The sequence below is a fragment of the Tachyglossus aculeatus genome, chromosome 21 (assembly GCF_015852505.1).
Source record: "Tachyglossus aculeatus isolate mTacAcu1 chromosome 21, mTacAcu1.pri, whole genome shotgun sequence".
In the NCBI taxonomy this organism is placed as follows: domain Eukaryota; kingdom Metazoa; phylum Chordata; class Mammalia; order Monotremata; family Tachyglossidae; genus Tachyglossus; species Tachyglossus aculeatus.
The window spans coordinates 75,438,857-75,458,776 of NC_052086.1; the positions used below are offsets into that span (position 1 = coordinate 75,438,857).

General features: G+C 42.8%; 1 protein-coding gene across 1 annotated transcript in view; it reads right to left on the bottom strand.

Annotated features, from left to right (window-relative positions):
* Positions 1 to 19,920, bottom strand: part of GRIN2A (glutamate ionotropic receptor NMDA type subunit 2A) — a 341,178-nt gene that overhangs the window by 142,651 nt on the left and 178,607 nt on the right. Inside the window, exon 3 of the mRNA XM_038763448.1 lies at positions 10,014 to 10,606. Coding sequence (XP_038619376.1) covers positions 10,014 to 10,606 — 593 coding nt within the window. The remainder of the gene's footprint in view (positions 1 to 10,013; positions 10,607 to 19,920) is intronic.

Sequence of the window (19,920 nt, forward strand, 5' to 3'; positions counted from 1 at the left end):
AACTAGATGCATATATATGTGTGTATATATATGGGCATGTAATAATAATAATAATAACGGTACTTGTTAAGTACTTACTATGTGCAAGCACTGATCTAAGTGCTGGGGTAGATATAAGTTAATCAGAATGGACACAGTCCCTGTCTCACATGGGGCTCACACTCTTAATCCCCATCTTACAGATAAGGTAACTGAGGCCCAGAGAAGTGAAGTAATTTGTCCAAGGTGACACAGAAGACATAAAGCAGAGTAGGGATTAGAACCCAGGTCCTTCTGACTCCCAGACTATGCATATGTATATATATATATATACATGAATAGATATACATTCATATATATATATATACACACATATATTCATATGTATATATACACATACATTCATATATACATATATTCACATATATACAAATACTTATGTATATACATATATATGAATAGATGTTATATATATATGCACATGCATGCACACAAATAAATGAAGATTGACATGTGCCCATAAAGTGCTGAGAATAGGAATAAAATTCATGTGTTAATTAATTGGGGAAGGCTTCCTGTATGAGGTGGGATTCTAGAATGTTCCAGAAAGCCCTACTTCCAGAGTAACTACTTTGGCCTCCCTTTTGCCCTCGTGAAAAAGAGACATCTTGCCCTCCCTGGCCCTGCCTGGTGCGGAGCTACCCAGCACCGACTGCCAGACTTTCAGCACACTGAGATAACTCAAATCATTTCCCTCTCTCGACAAGCAAATATCGATCTGGAGCACCCAGACATGCATGCCAATGGACTTGGTGACACCACGGACCTAAGCAGGTCTGGGCCACATCGAGACCCGCGAACCAGCCTGGGTCTCCCAGTCTTTTGGCTGAGCCGGAATTGATTCCAGGAAGCAGCTGGGGCCTCGGCCATCCAGCCATTTTTGAATTCCGTCCTGCAAAAAGCCATAGAGCTTGAGACAGTGAACCTCAACGGATTCGTCAGGGTCATTTCCTCTAGCTAGAGCTCTGCTGGACAACAGCGCTGCCTCCTTTTTTGGCTGTAGGTCAGAGAAGCCCATATGCCATCCCGGTGATGCAAGTCAATCACTTCAAATCGTTGCAGCATCGGATGAACAGTTCGGTGAATAATACGACTGACCAGAACAGACTTGTGCCGCAGGTTAATGGGGATTTCGTCTCTCTCTGGGGTCACGCACAAGCATAATTATTGCCCAAATGGGAAACATGACCTAAACAATGAAATCAGCATTCAGATATGGTGCATCTCTAATGAGGGATTTATTGATCTCTCTTCCCTTTCAGGCTAAAAACAGAGAGAGACTCAGTTTTGAAATTTCCTCCTTCTGGTGATTAAAATCCTATGAACAGAAGCGGCATGGCCCAGTGGAAAGAGCATGGGCCTGGGAGCCAGAGGACCTGGGTTCTAATCCCAGCCCTGCCACTTGTCTGCTGGTGACCTTGGCAAGTCACTTAACTTCTCTGTGCTTCAATTCCCTCATCTGTAAAATGGGGATTAAGACTGTGAGCCCCACAAGAGACATGGACTATGTCCAACCCTATTAGCTTGTATCTACCCCAGTGCTTAGTACAGTGCCTGGTACATAGTAATAACGTAAATGCCATTAAAAAATTAGAGTGGGTATTCCTGCTTAGTTTCAGAGGATCAATGATTTCGTAACTAAAACATTTCAAATAAATAACATTTGAGTTAGAAGGGGCAGCAGAGGGGCAGAGACCATATCTAATTCCCACTTCCGTATTCTCTCCCAGTGTTTAGTACAGTGTTCCACCCACAGTATCTATTATGACTACTACTAGTGAAAGGAGCATGGAATTGGGAGTCAGGAAACCTGGATTCTAGTCCCAGCCTTCCAATTGGCCTGCCTTTTGACCTTGGGCAAATCACTAGTTCTCTGTAAAATAGGTCTTGCTCCCTCCGCAACTGTGAGCTCATTCATTCATTCAATCATATTAATTGAGCACTGACTGTGTGAAAAGCACTGCACTAAGCAGTTGGGAGAGTACAACATAGCAACAAATAGATATTCCCTGCCTACAATGAACTCATCTGATTACCTTTATCTACTCAGTCCTTGGCATATAGCAAGAGCTTATTCAATACCATATATTAAAGGAAACAGTTACTTTTTCTGCCATTCAGCACTAACTAAAGGGATGTGCTAAGAGTTAAACTTACAAGATTGGCACAGAAATAAGCTCAAAATTCTGTTTCTCACCTAGGTGGACTCTTATTTCTACCCTTCTTTTACTGAGCGAGTCCTCGATTTCTAGCTTACAGAAGAGAGGTACGCACAACTTAATAAACAGCTGATTGAATGTCAAGCAGCCGGAAGCCACGGACGACTTCATAATGTTTTCAAGAATAGGAATAAGGGGAAGGGAATTGCTTTTGTCTTTTACCTCCTCAGGCTTATGCCTAGATGTCCTAGGCTCTAACACAATTGGCTTACTGAGCCTGAAACTGATGTGTCATCCCAGGGTGATGAGGGATGACGGTAAGGAAGGTAGGGAATAGAGGGTGTGCGTTCTATCCTTTAAGCCATGCTTCTTATAGATTCCCCAAACTAGGCAGAAGCAGTGTGGCCTAGTGAAAAGAGCATGGGCCCATGTGATCTTGAGCAAATCACTTGACTTCTCTGTGCCTCAGTTTCCTCATCTGTAAAATGGGGATTAAATACTTTTTCTCCCTCTCCCCCTTAGACTGTGATCTCCATGTGGGACAGGGATTGTTTCTGACCTGATTGATCTTGTATCGATCTCAGAGCAAGCAGTGAGGCCTGGTGGAAAGAGCCCAGGTCTAAGAGTCAGAGGACCTGGGTTATAAAACTGGCTTCACCACTTGCCTGCTCTGCGACCTTGGGCCAGTCACTTAGCTTCTCTGTGTCTCAGTGTCCTCATCAGAAAAGCGGGGATTCAATACCTGTTCTCCATCTTGCTTAGACTGCGAGTCCCATGTGAGACAGAGGCTGTGTCTGACTTGATGAACCTGTATCTCTCCCAGTGCTTTTGTGCTTGGCACAAAATTAACGCTTATCAAATACCTCAATTATTATTATTAACAAACACCACAGCTAATTTCATTTGATTAATTTACTGGGCAGATGCCTTGCGGCTGTCCCTTTCTCCATCAACCGACACAGGCTTCATTTGCCATCTTGTCTTCTTCAGACCCGATCTTGACTGATGTCCTTCAAGGAGAAATTGCTCAAAAATTACAAACAGGCCTAGCTTTCTGGGGAAGCTGAGCAGGCCATACTACATTTGGGTCCAGTCTCGCTGGAGCTGGTAGCTGTTTCCATCTGCGTTAATGAAAGTCACTATGCTTGTCCGCAGCGCTTTGGCTAGAGAACAGATGTTTTGTATTTTGCCATAGTAAAGCGGGTATTGCATAAAATGATAGAGCTATTTTTGAACTTCAAAAAATGCTGACTGCTCTCTTCATGATCTTTTCAAAGTCCTCTTCTGGAAACCAGGAATATTAACCACAATACTTTTTTTTATCCCTCGCTTGTCCTTTCTCTGAAAACCCCAGGGACACTGTTAGGGCTGTGCCTGATGCATTACCACACATTTTACCATTAGGCACTTAGAATTTAGATTTTCAGCCCCACATGTGGCAGTTCAGGACAACAGAGGCAGCTCTGTGGAAGGGACTGACGCCAGTTGCCTTCGGCCCAGGGGAGGTGGCCGAGCTGGGAGGGAGGCAGGGAAACGGCTGTCCGGTTGCCATCCAGCTACCCACACCATGTGGGTGTGTTGTCTCCCTTCCCCACCCCCGCCCACACCCCAAGAATGACATTTCATTAAACATCGGCTCAGGAGATTCTGCACTGGAGCAGATGATTCACGGGACTTGAGATATTGCTTCTCCGAGGCTGAAATGTCACTGATGGAATTACTGCATTCAAAGGCGGCACCTCTGGAAATCATCTGGCAGCAATTCCCATCGGTGAGGACTTGGGTTGAGAGCCAGGGGGTTTTCCCAGTGTGAAAAGATCTGAATGGCAGAGTGATTTACCCATAACCAGCTCTTATTTGGGGTTTGTTGGGGTTTTTTTTAAAGCCTTTCAAATGACCACAAGTTAACTAATGTTTCTACCCTAATTAGAAATATTGAAAATTCCAGCTTCAGCCTCAGTCTCGTTTTCAGTACTTCCCGTTTATTAGGTTGGCATTTCTCGATTTTTCTCTGCATGGAAATATGCCATTTCTACACAAGACCAACCCCCACACCATGCCACATCTGATTTTTCTCTGCTTGCCAACTGAAGATCCGAACATAATGCAGAGCAGCAGGAGGAGAAGAACTAGACAACCGTCAACTTCAGGAACAACAACCCTGGTTTTAGAACCCGGTGACGCCTCTATTTCTCAACTCCTCCTGCATGACATCAGGGCACAGGCAAAATCATGTATAGTGACTTGTTCCAAGAGAGAACATCCTTAAGTGCTATTGATTTAAAAATCTGACAAATCTTTTTAGGGGAGAGGCAGTTTAGTGATGAAACATCACTGCTTCCTTAATGAACTGTATCTGGCCTGACAGCTCATTTTACAAGAGGGCGGAGTCACAAGTCACTGAATTTTCCTCACCCAGCCCCCAAATGCAGTGAAGTCCGGGGTAGAATGCAGCAATTACATAACTGCTGCAGAGAGACACTTTGAGACAAGTATTTGTCAGGGTGTTAAGGACACAGAGGCTGCTTAGCTTTGTAAGATAGGACCACGGGGCTAAGAATCAGCCTCGTGGAAAGTAGCATGGCTTAATGGGAAGAGCACAGGCCAGAAAGTCAGAGTTCTAACCCCTGCTCTGGGTTCTAACCCCTGCTCTGTCAGTCGCCTGCTGCATGATCATGGGCAAGTTACTATACTTCTCTGCCTCAGTTTTCTCAACTGTAAAATGGGGATTTGAAATTTGTCTTCCTTCCTACTTAGATTGTGAGCCAACATGTGGGACGGGGACTGATCAATTGGTGTCTACCCCAACGCTTACAACGGTCGCTCGACACATAGTAAGCACTTCAACACCGTAAGAACAAAGATGCCCCTTTCCACCAAGCTCTGGTTACAGGGAATGAGGGTTTTCTGCAGGCTTTTTCCACATAGGAGATATGGCCCATGCAGGTTTCTCTCAGGGTCCCTTTAGAGTGTCCCAGTTGCTCTACTGCCCCGAGTCAAACCAGTACATGAATAAAGCCACATTTCAGAGAAGCAGAATGCAGATGGCTCATGTGATTGACACATCCCCACAGCCCTTATGTCCATATATGTACATATCTGTAATGCATTTATTTATATTAATGTCTGTCTCCCCCTCTAGACTGTAAGCTCCTTGTGGGAGGGGAATGCATCTGCTTATTGTTGTATTGTACTCTGCCAAGCTGTTAGTACTGTGCTCTGCACACAGTAAGAACACAATAAATACAATTGAATGAATGAATCCCAAAACGTTCAGAGTTTCACTTGTCCATTCCCAAAAGGCCCTGCAGGGACTCCACTAACTGGCCTCATTCTGTTTGGGATGAAGAACATGGGATCTATTCTGGTTTTCCAGGGGAAACTCAAAACAACGGGATGGGATGAAATGATTTCCAGGTCACTGTGGATATTTATATTGGGAACATGAGATTTTCTATTACTGAGTAAGAAAAATGTTTTTTTCCATCCTAGGATTCAGCCTCCATTAAGAGCAACTAGTGCTTGAAGGAGCAGAGGAGTAATGGCTACTCTCCTTGACCACCATCCTATTAGCTATCAATCAATCATATTTATTGAGCTTTCCAGGCAAGAGGTAGGACATGAATGAAAGGTTGGTGGAGAGACAAAAGAGACTGAGGTACAGTGAGTAGGTTCATTCATTCATTGATATTAAGCGCATATTGTGTGCTGATCACTGTCTTGGGAAAGGACAATACAACAATTAAGAGTGGCAATCCCTGCCCACAATGAGTAGGTTGGCATTAGAGGAGCAGAGTGCACAGGCTGGGTTTTAGTAGGAGAGCATTCATTCAATTGTATTTATTGAGTGCTTACTGTGTGCAGAGCACTGTACTAAGCAGTGAGGTGAGGTAGAAGGGGACAAGCCATTGGGTGCTTTAAAGTCGATGGTAAGGAGATTGTCTGATGCAGAGTTGGATGGGTAACCACTGAAGGTTCTTGAGGAGTGAGGAAACATGGTCTTAATGCTTCTGTAGGAAAATGATCTGGGCAGCAAAGTGAAGTATGGACTGGAAGCTAAAGCTGAAGGACGCTATTTCCTTAACTTTCCCTCTAAAAACTCATCATGAACTCATTTTGGCAGCATCCCCAGTCCGAGTCTCCCCAACTGCCAACCTAGCCCTTGTGCCTCTATCGATTTATGGCTCCCACTTATGTATTCATCTCACTTTCTCTACTCTTGCCATGGCCAGTACTATCTGCTTTTACTCCTGCTCCCTCTTTTTGCCAATAATTTATGTTTCCAGATGGTAAGTGCCCTGAGGGGAGGTCTAGTGTCTTTAATTTCCATTGTTCATTCCCAAACACTTGGTATCACACTCTGGCCATTAAGGGACTCAATTAATTCTACTTATTGATGTGGTCTGCTCTACTCTCAATTTATGCCACCTCCCACAGAAATCTATTGATATTTTTGGCCTACATAAATTGCCTGAGAGAACTTCCAAATTCTGACCACCTTCTGAGAGACATATTTCCTTAGGTTTATTTCAAACCTACCACCCCGAAGCTTCAATGGTGCTTCTTCAGCCTAGGATGATGGGAAGTTCTAGGTTTGCCTTGTCATTGCCTGGCTTGGTTCTGAGAATGTTCATCCTGTTCCCCTCAGCCTTCATCTTTCCAGGTTGAAGAGCCTTTTCAATCTAGCCTCAGCTCATCTCTGTCATCACCTCAGTCTTTCTTCTTTGAACCTTTCCTGTTGCATCACAGGCTGCCCTTGTTTGACAATGAAATGGGTTCCTGAAAGTGGTGTCTCATTGAAAAGTCATAGGTCAGAACCAAGTTTCTCATAAGGAATGATAATTTTAGTGAGGGATTGGTTCCTGAACTAAGATTTGACACCTGATGTTTATCCCAATTATCTAAAGTGCTCAGTCAGTTATAAGTGAGTAACACAGGATTAATACTATGACAGAGGGATTCTTTGATAAGGCAGCCAACTTTTGCTTCAGGGATATGTCAAGTAATCGCTGCCATTTGGCCTCTTCCTGCTCCATCCCACTCACCCTCTTTTCAGCTTTATTCCTCTTCCTTCCCATCTCAGCTTGTTTCTCCATTTCTCCTGGACTCCTGTATTCCTTCCTCCTCCACCTACTGTTCAACCTTCCAGAGCTGGTACCATAAAGGACGCAAGGGTTGTAAAGTGGAAAACAATGTGTCATAAAGCTGAAGTATGGCAAATATTCAGAAACACCAGAAGTGCTGATTATCTTAGCTCAAAACATGTTTAACCGAGAACTGCACTGAATATCTTTTCTAAGGTGTGGCACGCAGACCTGCACACAAAACTGAAGGTATGGACGTAACATGACTTAGTAAAATAACAAAACAAAGTGTTTTTGGTGTTTTCTAACCCTTTCCTGATGATGTACAGCAGGTTGTTGGCCCTTTTGGCTGGTGCCTCAAATTGGACCAATTTTAGCATCTAAAATTTTGGAGATTTTAAAATTCCCTTCCTAAATCACAAATGATAGCTCAAAGACCATCATCTTGTACTATCTTGGATTTTTTTTTTTTCTTGAGATGGATTTGTTTGTTTGTTTATCTTTTGGTATTTGTTAAGAGTTTACTCTGTGTCAAGCCCTGTTCTAAGCACTGGGGTAGATACAAGTTAATCACGTCAGGTACAGTCCCTGTGCCTATAGGGCTCACAGTCTAAACAGGAGGGAGTAGTATTTAATCCCCATTTTACAGATTAGGTAACTGAGGCACAGAGAAGTCAAGTGATTTAACCAAACTCTCACACAGCCGACCAGTGGTGGAGCCAGAATTAGAACAAGGTCCTCTTACTTCCCGGCCTGTGCTCTTTCCACTAGGCCCACTGTTTCCCCAAGTACAAGTATGCCTTCCTTGCATTTGCTCACTTTAACATCATCTCTACTTTTCTGCCCTCTCATTCAGCTTTCCAAATTATTTTCTTTCCATTGCTTAGCATTCACTTCATAGGAGGGGTTAGTGTACTATGCAGGTTTGGAAGTTTCACTGCACAAACTGTCTTCCCCATCACTTAGTGGAAAGAGCACAGGCTTGGGATTCAGAGGACATGGGTTCGCCACTTGTCTGCTGTGTGACCTTGGGCAAGCCACTTAACTTCTCTGTGCCTCAGTTACCTCATGTGGAAAATGAGGATTAAAACTGTGAGCCCCAAGTGGGACAACCAGATTATCCTGTACCTACCCCAGTGTTCAGAACAATGCTTGGCACATAGTAAGCACTTAATAAATACCATAATAATAATAATAACATGAGTTTGTTTAATAAACCCGGTCACAGGACTGAGTCCTGGGGAAATCCACTTCTCTATTCCACACAGTGGATATTTAACCCAACATTTTATTTCCTAACCATTAGTCATTTTACAGTCTGTCCCAAATAATATAATAATAATAATGATGATGGCATTTGTTAAGTGCTTACTAGGTGTGAAGCACTGTTCTAAGCACTGGGGAGATACAAGGTAATCAGGTTGTCCCATGTGAGGCTCAGTCTTAATCCCTATTTTACTGATGAGGTAACTGAGGCACAGAGAAGTTAAGTGACTTCCTCAAAGTCACACAGCTGATAAGGAGGAGCTAGGATTAGAACCCATAACCTCTGACTCCCAAGCTCATGCTCTTTCCACTAAGCCACCTCCTGTCCCATGATGACTTGGATTTTTTAAAATCTAAATACATATGATCCACAAGTTCTCCTCCATCCACATGTTCCATTCACACTCACAAGAAGATTGGTGAGAGCTGATTTACCATCAGTCAATCAGTGGTATTTATTGAGCTATTACTATGGACATAGGACTTTCTGCCCAGAAAATTGTGGTTTTTTAAGTTTTCATGGAACCTATATTTAATCCCAGATTGTGCCAATTTGCCAGGTATAAACATGAGGTCACCTCTGGAACCCATCTTTAAGAGAGGATTATACTGGAAGCCATCCCTCTGATCGACAAGGACAAGTTTCATGCTCATGCCAGAAGTTTCTCTACTTCCCCAACAAATTCCTTCAAAACTTTCAGAAGCATGCTCTGCATCCACAGATATTTTCACAAAGCAGTTATCAATATGGTCTAAAAATCCTGCCCGACTACCACAATTTCATCTAGTTCCTTGGAACTGAGTACTTAAAAAGCAGTTAGCAAGTGGAAGTGTTCATAATGTGTTTCTCAGTACAGGGTGAAATAAAGAATTCATTGAGCCTCCGGGACCTCTCCTTTTTAATTTTGAGGCCATCTTTGACACCTCAATGTTATACACAGTTGAGTAGTCAGAGCTGGATACCCTGCTCATACTCTCCAAGCTGCTCAGCTGAATTCATGTGCAAGATTTTGAGGATTCCAGAGCCAAATTTAGTACTAGTTGGAGAGATTTAAATTAAGGATCAGTAGCCAGTCTTAGCAACCCTCTGCACCTCTAGCCATTGGAGAAATGAAGATGATTTCAATCCTTGGCACTTACTGATCACTTACTATGTGCAGAGCACTGTACTAAGCACTTGAGAGAATACAACAGAATAAACAGTCATGGTCCCTGTCCGTAATGAGCTTACAGTCTAGAGGGAATTTACAGTCCATCAGGCAGAAGGAAGCATTCCCTCTATATGGTAAAGGGAGGTTATATCCCAGGATAAAACCTAAATTAAGGAATGACGATGTGTTATGGATAGGAAGCTGAGGGAAATGCTGATAGTTATTAAACTGCAATGAGAAACACGAACAAGCCCCAGTGAAAACTCTCGCCCCCACCGCCCCAAACCCAAAGAGCAACAAGGATCTCATCTTACTGGTGCAGAGTATGGAGTGGAAGCTCAGTCTTTTCTGGTTGCCCATAGCAGCTGGTCTTAGCTTCTGGGATGAAGGAATACTTTTCCAACATTGATGAGGCAGCAGTGGTGATTATCCCGAGTCCATCTTTCACTCTCGACTCCAGGGTGTAGTCCCAGTCATCATAGGAGACCGAGATGAGCCCAGAAGGAAACTCTTTAGGGATGGTCTCGGTGTTTCCCGAGACCAGGCTGGGGACTATCCAGAAATAATCATACCCTGTCAGGCCCAGGGAACGGGCCTCGCTCAGGATGAAAATGGCTTCCTCCTTGGAGCAGTAGAGCAGGATGACAGATGAGTGGATTTTCTTCATCTGGACCTGCGTCTTGGCATCCCCAATGGTAGTATCCAAGGTGATCACGTTCTGCATGTCCCAACCCACAAAGCTATTGTCCACCGTGACCTTGACGAAGCTTATGAAGTCCCTGTACCCAGGAAAGGTGGTGGTCACTAAGGAGAAAACGTGCCAGTCGTAATCCTGCATCATTTTCAGCATGACAATGGCTTGCTGTTGGATAGAGGCCCCGAACTGGAAAAAGGTGGACATCTCATCCTGCAATTTGCAAAAGGAAACAAAATGTAGGATAAGCAACAGAATAGGGCACAGGGAATCAATTGCCTGCCAATTAATTAATCAGAGGCACTTAAAATGAGCAGAGAACTGTACTAAGCACCATCCAGAGAGGATGCAGACAGGAGATAAAAGGCTGGACTAGGTGGGAGCTCAGGCTTCTTTGATTCTCTGATTTTGTGGAGCCCCACTGTTTGTAGGCTAATAAAGCTGTAGACCTGATCCTGGATTTTACATGCTCAATTGGAAATGCTCGGGGTTTTCTCTGGTTTGAAGACCACTAGAAATCTAAAATGACCTTTAAGAGACTGCTGACCATGCCTTTATTTTACATTCTTGAATTTACTGTTCCCTAACCTTGTGCAGCATCGGAATATTGGTTTGAACTAATTTGCATAAGGAGAGTAGGATTCAGGCACTGACATTTAATAGAATCAATTATGACTCAGATTTTCAGCTCTCTGGATAAACAGAGCATGTACTCACAAGATTAGCCCATTTCTCTGGGTGGGCAAAACTGCTCATTCACCAAAGAATACTTTCTTTACCAAAACAAAGAGAAAAAACAGTGTGGTCTAGTGGGCAGAACATTGGCCTAGGAGTCACAGAACCTGGGTTCTAATCCCAGCTCTGCCACTAGTCTGCTGGGTTACCCTGGGCAAATCATTTCACTTCTTTGCACCTTAGTTACCTCATCTGTGAAATGGGGATTAAGACTGTGAGCCCTATGTGGGACAGAGACTGTGTCCAACATGATTATCTTGTTTCTACCCCAGCGCTTAGTAGGTCCCTGGCACATAGTAAAGCACTTAATAAATACCATTAAAAAACAAACAAACCAGAAAGCAGAAATCTCACAGATCATTCAAGTGACTGGAGGCAGGGGCCTGGCCAAGATGACCTTTAGACAATACTCTTCAGCCTCTGGGTTTTTAATGAAGTTCCACTCTAAAAGCAGTTTTGGATGTTAATAGCTTTAATGTGATTTGCAAATTATTTATTTTCCCCTCAGCCTTTTTAATGGAAAAATCCAATGTGTTTTTGTTGACTACTCTATTTTTAATCACTTCCAAAATTTCATAGCTCTGTCCATAATTCTCTCTCTGGGTCTCTACGATTTTTACACCAAAAGGAAGTGAAAGGCAAGAGAAATTGGCATAATTCTGTTTTGAAAGTTATCAGATGTCAGAGAAGCTTGACAGCTAAATACCATTCCCCAAAACAGTGCATTCAATGAACAACTAATAATAGGCATATCACAGAAGAATTTCCCAACAGAGTCAACAACGTGCCGGGAAATAGAGGCAGAGATAGCATCAGGCAGCCTCACTGGGGAGAATGAGTGCCCTCTTCATCAAAGCATCACACTGAATTCTGGAACCGCTCAATTTAGCGAGTAATGAAAGCCTCGGGTCCTTTTACAAATCATACCAGAGGCAACACAAAACCCAATCTGGTATAAAAAGGGAAACTGAAATTTCCCCATTCACCATATCCATACATGATGATTTGTTCCAAAAGCCTGAGCCAAGAGCTTTAGAGGCTTCAGAACTTCTCAACCCATTTCACACTGCTGTCCATAGAGCAGAACTAAACTCTTCTTAAATCCCTGTACTATTTCCCAATTGTTCCCAATCACTGAGTCTTCTTCATGCCTCTGGGCTACGTTCAGCAGTCCTTGATCAAGGACTTGACCAGTCTTTGCATGGATCAAGTAGTGAAAGGGGGGGACATCTGAGAAACAACTGGGGAAAACCTTGCTCTTTTTCCCAGGCTGGTATAGACACAGCTTCTCTGGTGGGGATACTGTCTGATGAAATCCTTATTTACAGAACCAGATTACTAGAATCATGCTGACTGGGTTCCCCCTCTTTTTCATGCTTTTAGGCAGGTAAATAGTGAACAACCAACCAAGAGGGTAACAGACCTCCAGGGAAACAGAGAAGCCCACTTCATGAACTCATTTGGAAGCCAGTGTTTCAATTAGTCTTCTATTTGTTTTTTATAGCTCATATCAAACAGCATGTTTTAGTGCCTTTGCAAGACAAATCCAGGCATTTACAAAGGAAGAACCATCAGGAAGAATTCAATTAAATTAAATGGAATATTTTCCCAGGAAAAGCCTAGAAAAACTGAACAAAGAAATTTAGGCTGATGTATATGAAAGCAGGTTGCCCCATTTAATAATGATGGCATTTGTTAAGTGCCTACTATGTGCAGAGCACTGTTCTAAGTGCTGGGGGGGGGGAAATACAAAGTGATCAAATTGTCCCACATAGGGCTCACAATCTTAATCCCCATTTTACAGATGAGATAACTGAGGCTCAGAGGAGTTAAGTTACTTGCCCAAGGTCAGGGCTAACCACCAGAGGAAATTTAATGTGGGCCAAAAATATCAGCTGATTCAAGGGGATTTGGATTAATCCATGAATGAGGGTCATAGTGGGAATTGTTAGGAAAGTTAGAAGGTTCATTTGGAACCGTAGGATGGGTGTGGAGAAAGGCAGCCATTGGAAGCATCCCCTTCTTAATGTCAGAGATACAGGACTGGATTGAATGATAGACTACAAAGCACTCAATAAATACAATTAGTTGATTAATTGATTGATTGAAAGAGGTTTTTTCCTCAAGAAATGAAAGTTAGGGCTACTTCTCCTTATCTCACCAAACGAGGGCTAAAATTACTCACTACCCCATGTTCCCTATTATTGAAGGCACGGCCAAGTGGAAAGAGCACAGGCTTGTGAATCAGAGGGCTTGGGTTCTTATCCCAGCTCTGCCACTTGCTTTGCTACATGACTTGGGCAAGTCACTATAGCTTCCTGTTTCTCAGTTTCCCCAACTGTAAAATGGGGATTAGACTACTCATTCTCCATCTTACTTAGAATGTAAGCCCCATGTAGAACAAGAAGTTTGTCTGACCTGATGAACTTGTAGCTACCCCGGAACTTAGAACAATGCTTGACACATAGTAAGCATTTAGCAAATATAAGGACACTAATAATGATAATGATAATAATAATAAAGATATAGCTAAAAATCATGTTTGACCAGTGGTGGATTGTCTCTTCTGATGCAACACTATTGTATTTTACTTTCTCAAGCTCTTAAGAAAGTGCTCTGCATACAGTAAGCTCTCAACAAATATCATTATTTGGTTGATTGATTTTATGTTAATCACCACCAAACCAAGAACTATTCCTCATCCTCAAAAGCTATATGACTCCATCCACCCTAGTACAAAACCATGGAAAAGTACACCTATGGCCACTCCTAATGCAACAACGAAGAAACCCTATACTAAAAGCTGGAACACTCCAACTATCTTGTGCATCGACCTTCAGCCCTTGAGGAGACTCTTTGAAGTACAGAACAAAGAGCCAGAATGTGAAGACATAATCTTCATTCCAGTTTTTGAGAAATCCACCAGCGTGTTGAAAAGGATAAGGGATTGAAATCCACTGACATTCCTTCAAGACTCTGTAAGCAAGGAGAAGCCCAAGTCATCAAGTGGCTCCATGCAATTTTCCTCAAGATATGGACCACCAAGGAATTGGCACAGGGCAAAGTTGGCAGCAGCATTACCATCATCAAGGAGAAAGGAAAGTCAGATGACCGACTCATCTCTCTGTACTACACATCATACTTGAGAAGCCGTTACAGGGATTTGAAAACTGCAGTTAACCTATGCTTCAAATCTACTGGGAAATGTGTTATGAGGACCATTCATTCATTCAATCATATTTATTGAGCACTTACTGTGGGCAAAAGTGCTTGGGAGAGTACATTATAATAAATAGACACATTCCTGGATCATAAAAAATATTTCAGGATATGGAGTATGCACATGATTAAGCTACCTATACTTACACGAGAAACCTAAAGCCAAAATGATAATATGCCTTAAGAGATTTAGGGTACACCTAGTTCTCCTATAACATGGGGATTTTTCATGCTTTTTTTGCAAAAAAAAAAAAAAAGCCACCATTAAGGAAAACTAATTTTGTAGCAATTAACCATGTCTGATCCAGTGAACATATGGACAGATTGTTTACTCTGATCTAGAAGCGAACCATTTCTAACAGGAGCACATTGTTGGAAGAACATGTTCTTATTCCCTAGTACTGTCCCACTCGAAACATATAGTGCAATACTGTGTTTTGTCAGGATGTTTGTCAGGAGTTTCACGGCAAGTCAGTTTTTGCTAAAGCAATAGTAGGGACCAAACTTCTAAATAGCTGTGAATCCTTGACCTACTAAAGAAAATACGAACAGCTTCTTGAGCAGTTTCATCATAGCAGGCACCCAAATCATCCCCAACATCAAATGACAGGACCAACCATATCCTGGAACACAGTCCAGCAAACCAGCATCGAAGTGATTCATTCATTCATTTAATTGTATTTATTGAATGCTTACTGTGTGCAAAACACTGTAGTAAGTGCTTGGGAGAGTACAATATAACAATAAACATACACATTCCCTGTTCACAACAAGTTTACAGCATAGAGGGATGCTCTCATTTTAATCCCCATTTGTTAAGCGCTTAACAAATACCATAAAACTGAAGTGCAGAGAAGTGAAGTGACTTGCCCAAGGTCACACAGTAGACAAGTGGCAGAGCTGGGATTAGAACAGGGTTAAGCTACTACTGTGTAGTCACCTACAGCCAACAAGTTAACCATCTTGATATAAAAGGGAACTCACCTATTGGGTTGTTCATGACCCCTCTGCCCAAGCCCCCACCCAAAGATGGTAGATTCAAGCTTGTTCATTTTAAATAGTGAAAATACATTCTCAAACTCCCTCCCCACACCCCCTCCACCCCCAAGGGAGGGCTGGAGACAGACAGAAAACCCTAATCAAGCTACAGGTTCTAATTAATCACTTCCCATTAATTCATGCAGATGAACGGAATCTGCTCTAAGGAACAGTCCAGACAGGATAAACAGAGTTTATAAGGTGGTGTCAGAGAGACATAGAGAGAGAGAGATAAAGAGAGTGTGTAAGAGCATAACTCATTAATTATGACTGCCTGAATTCTCCAGAGGCCAGAGGATAAATAACCCCAGCAGAGACAGGATTTGAGGGGAGGGGAAGGGAGAGAGGAACCCTCTTAACTAGTTCCCAGAAACAAATCACTGGTCTCCTGGTGTGGCAGGTGGCATCTGTGAACCCCAGCAGCAATAATAAGGGCAGAGCAACTAAAGCAAATTCCATTTTGAGCAGCTTCCCTTGATTTCCCCAAGTACCAACTACCTCCAGTTCTGCCCTTCTCCTACCTAAAGGCATAAAGGGGTTCTGATAACAGGTAATCTAGTAGAGGCTAATGGAGTGAGAATTGCCTGTGCAAAGAATAGCAGTAGGAGTAGCAGTGTATTAGCTCCCTTTGCAGGGTGTTGACTTGTCTGGACCAACAGAGTCTTGTGACGTTTTGAAGAGAAGCCCGGCTTCAGTGGAGATTGGTGCAAAATTTCTCCTCTGCCTTCCCCACTCACTCCCAATTCCCAGCTTCTAGTCCCGGCTCCACCATTTGTTCTCTATGTGATCTTGGGCAAATAATAATGATGGTATTTGTTAAGTGCTTACTATGTGCCAGGCACTGGACTAAGCATTAGGGTGGATACATGCAAATTGGATTGGACATAGTCTCTGTCCATTTCCCAGATGAGGTAACTGAGGCAAAGAAAAATTAAGTGACTTGCCTAAGGCCACACAACAGGCAAGTGGTGGAGCTGGGATTAGAACCCATGACCTTCTGACTCCCATGCCCATGCTCTATCCACTACTCCATGCTGAACTTAATTTCTCTGTGTCTCAGTTACCTCATCTGTAAAATGGGGATTAAGACTATGAGCCCCATGTGGGACATGGACTTTATCCAACCTGATTAGCTTGTATCTACCCCAGTGCTTAGTACAGTGCCTGGCATGTAGTGAGTGCTTAACAAATACCATTAAAAATCAACAACAAAAAAACCCCTCCTCTTAGTTAAAGCAACCACTCTAGGGATGGAGAATTCTCTCAAGAGAGGTGAAGAGATTTGATTTAGAGACCTAAGGAAGGTTTCTGCATGAATTTAAAGGATCAAAGAATAAAACAAAGTTTAGGGCACGTAATTGTGAAGGATGTTAGGGAGGATAATTATAATGAAGAGCTATACAGATTAAAATTGAGAGTGAGAAAAAGATAGAGAAAAAGTAGAGAGGCTAAGGTGAGGAACGATGAGAGAAGGGTGCAAAGTTATTGGATCCTCTCCTCATTCATCTACATTTGCTCAATTTATTTTGACAGTGCTGAAAGTATTTTAAGCTTGTCTCCCCTGTTACAGGCTAAGCTCCTTGTGAGCAGGGAAATAATCACTTCGTTATTCTGTAGTTCTCAAGAACAGCAACCACATGTTGCTGTTGTTCAATAAATTTTGCTGCTTCTGCTTCTACTACCACCATCACTACTACTATTACTACTACTTCTACTATGGCTTTTCCCAATCAATTAGTCAGTTAATCAGATATTCATTGCTTGCTCACCCGCTCATGCTCAGAGCACTTTTGAAAATACAGACATCATGCTGACCTCATCCTTCTCACTCATCCTCACTTGCTATAAGTCTGCTCTTTCCTCTGACAGCAACACAACTTCTCCTCCCTCTTTGCCTCCCATGCCCATTGTCCCTATCAACTATTTCTTTCTTTTAACTCTTTCTTTAAGCAACCAGTACCTCCACCTCCCCCATCTCTTGCTCCAGACAACCTTTCCACCTATTTCATTGATAAAACTGAAACCATCAGGTGTGAACTCCCCAGTTCAATCACCCTCCTGCCCTCATCCACTCTCTCCCTTCACTTTCAAACACGCCCACATGCCACCTTCTCTCCCTTCACTTTCAAAACACCCACATAACACCTATCATAAAAATCCCCTCCCTCAGCCCTACCCTCCAGCTCTGACCCCACCTCCCTCATATCATTCCTGTTCAAACTCCTGAGCAAGATGTCTGTACCCCCTGTCTCCATGTCCTTCCCTCCAACACGCTCCTGAAATCTGGCTTCCAGCTCCTACACTCCACTGAAGCATCTCTCTCCAAGATAAATCAATCATATTTATTGAACATTTACCCTGTGCAGCACACTGTCCCAAGCACTTGGGAGAGTACACTATGACACATTCCCTACCCACATCTTTCAGACTAAAGGATCATCTGTGACCTCCTCCTTGTTAAATCTAACGGACTTTATTCCACCCTCTTTTTCCTTGACCAATCAATAGCCTTTGATAACATTTCAGGACATCTCTATTTAGATGTCCCACCAACACCTCAAACTCACCATGTCTAAAACTAAACTCCTCATACTGAACTCCTCATCTTCCCACCAAAACCCCAATTACTGTTGACATCACCATCCTCCTTGTCTTACAAAACCATGACTTTGGATTTATCCATAACATCTCTCTCTACCCACATATTCCTTTACCAAATCCTGCATTCTATCTTCATAACATTGCCAGAATCCACCCCTTCCTCTACATTTAAACTGCTGCTACCACCCTTATCCATGCACTTGTCATATATTGTCTTTACTACATAATGATAATAATAATAATAATAATGGTATTAATTAAGCACTTATTATGTGTCAAACAATATACTAAGTGCTGGGGTGAGTACAAGATAATCAGGTTGGACACAGTCGCTGTCCCACATAGGGCTCCCATTCTTAATCCCCATTTTACAGATGGGGTAACTGAAGCACAGAGAAGAGAAGTGACTTGCCCAAGGTCACACAGAAGGCAAATGATGGAGCCAGAATTAGCACCTAGGTCCTTCTTACTCCCAGGCCCATGCTCTTTCCACTAGGCAACGCTGCTTCTCAGTCCCTGTGCTGACCTCCCTACCACCAGCCTCTCCTCTTTTCAGGCAGTACTTTGCTGTCTGAATCATTTTTCTGAAACAACATTCTGCACCTATCTCTCTATTCCTTCAAAGGCTTCAATGGATGTCCATCCATCTCCACATCAAGCAGAAATTCCTCATCATTTTGCCTTGTCTTATGCTGTCGAGTCATCTCCGACGCATAGCGACTCCATGGACACATCTCTCCCAGAAAGCCCCATCTGCAATCGTTCTGGAAGTGAATCCATAGAGGTTAGTTGATAAAAATACCAAAGTGGTTTACTATTGCCTTCTTCCGAACAGTCAACTTGAGTCTCTGCCCTCGACTCTCTCCCATGCTGCTGCTGCCCAGCACAGGTGAGTTTCAACTTGTAGCAGATTGGCTACCACTCACTAGTCACTGCCCAAGCTAGGAATGAAATGGGTAGGCCTCTGCTTAACTTTCCTTCCCGTAGTTCAGAATAGTAAAGTACTGTACATTCTCCAGTTGTGATTCTGAGAGGGATCCTCACCATTAGCCTTAAGGAATCCAATCAACTCTCTTCCCCATGCCTAGCCTCATTATTATATTGTACTCTCCCAAGAGCTTAGTACAGTGCTTTGCACACAGTAAGCGTTCAGTAAATACCACTGATTGATATTCCAAATCTGATATTGGAGGAGCACAGTGGCTTAGTGGAAAGAACATGGGTCATGGGTTCTAATCCCAACTCTGCCACTTGTCAGCTGTGTGACTTTAAGCAAGTCACTTCAGTTCTCTGGGCCTCAGTTACCTCATCTGTAAAATGAGGATTAAAACTGTAAGCCCCATGTGGAACAATCTGATTACCTTGTATCTACCCCAGTGCTTAGAACAGTGCTTAGCATATAGTAAGTGCTTAACAAATACCATCATTATTATTAATCCATGTCACGACTGGATCATTGTCGAAAATGGAAGCACCATTGAGATTTCCTCAGGAGCACTGGCTCATGTTGAGTAAGAGACAAGAGCTACATTCTTCCACAACCTACTATGTGGATCTTTGGGCTCAAATGATGTAGGAGAGAGAATGTGTAAGTGCTGGAATGTTTCATAAGCAAATATTGTTCTTCCCCTGGCTCTCTTTCTATGCCAGCCTTCATTTCTAATGATTGGAGAGAATTGAGGCTGTGAGCCCCTTGTGGAGTAGGGATTGGGTCCAACTTGATTATCTTGTACCTACCCCAGTACTTAGAACACTGCTCGGCACACAGTAAACGCTTAACTGTACCCATAATAGTAATAATTGTGATAATTGTTAAGTGCTTACTATGTGCCAGGCACTGTACTAAGCACTGGGGTAGATACAGGCAAATCAGGTTGGACAAAGTCCCTGTTCCAAATGGGGCTCACAGTCTAAATCCTCATTTTACAGATGGG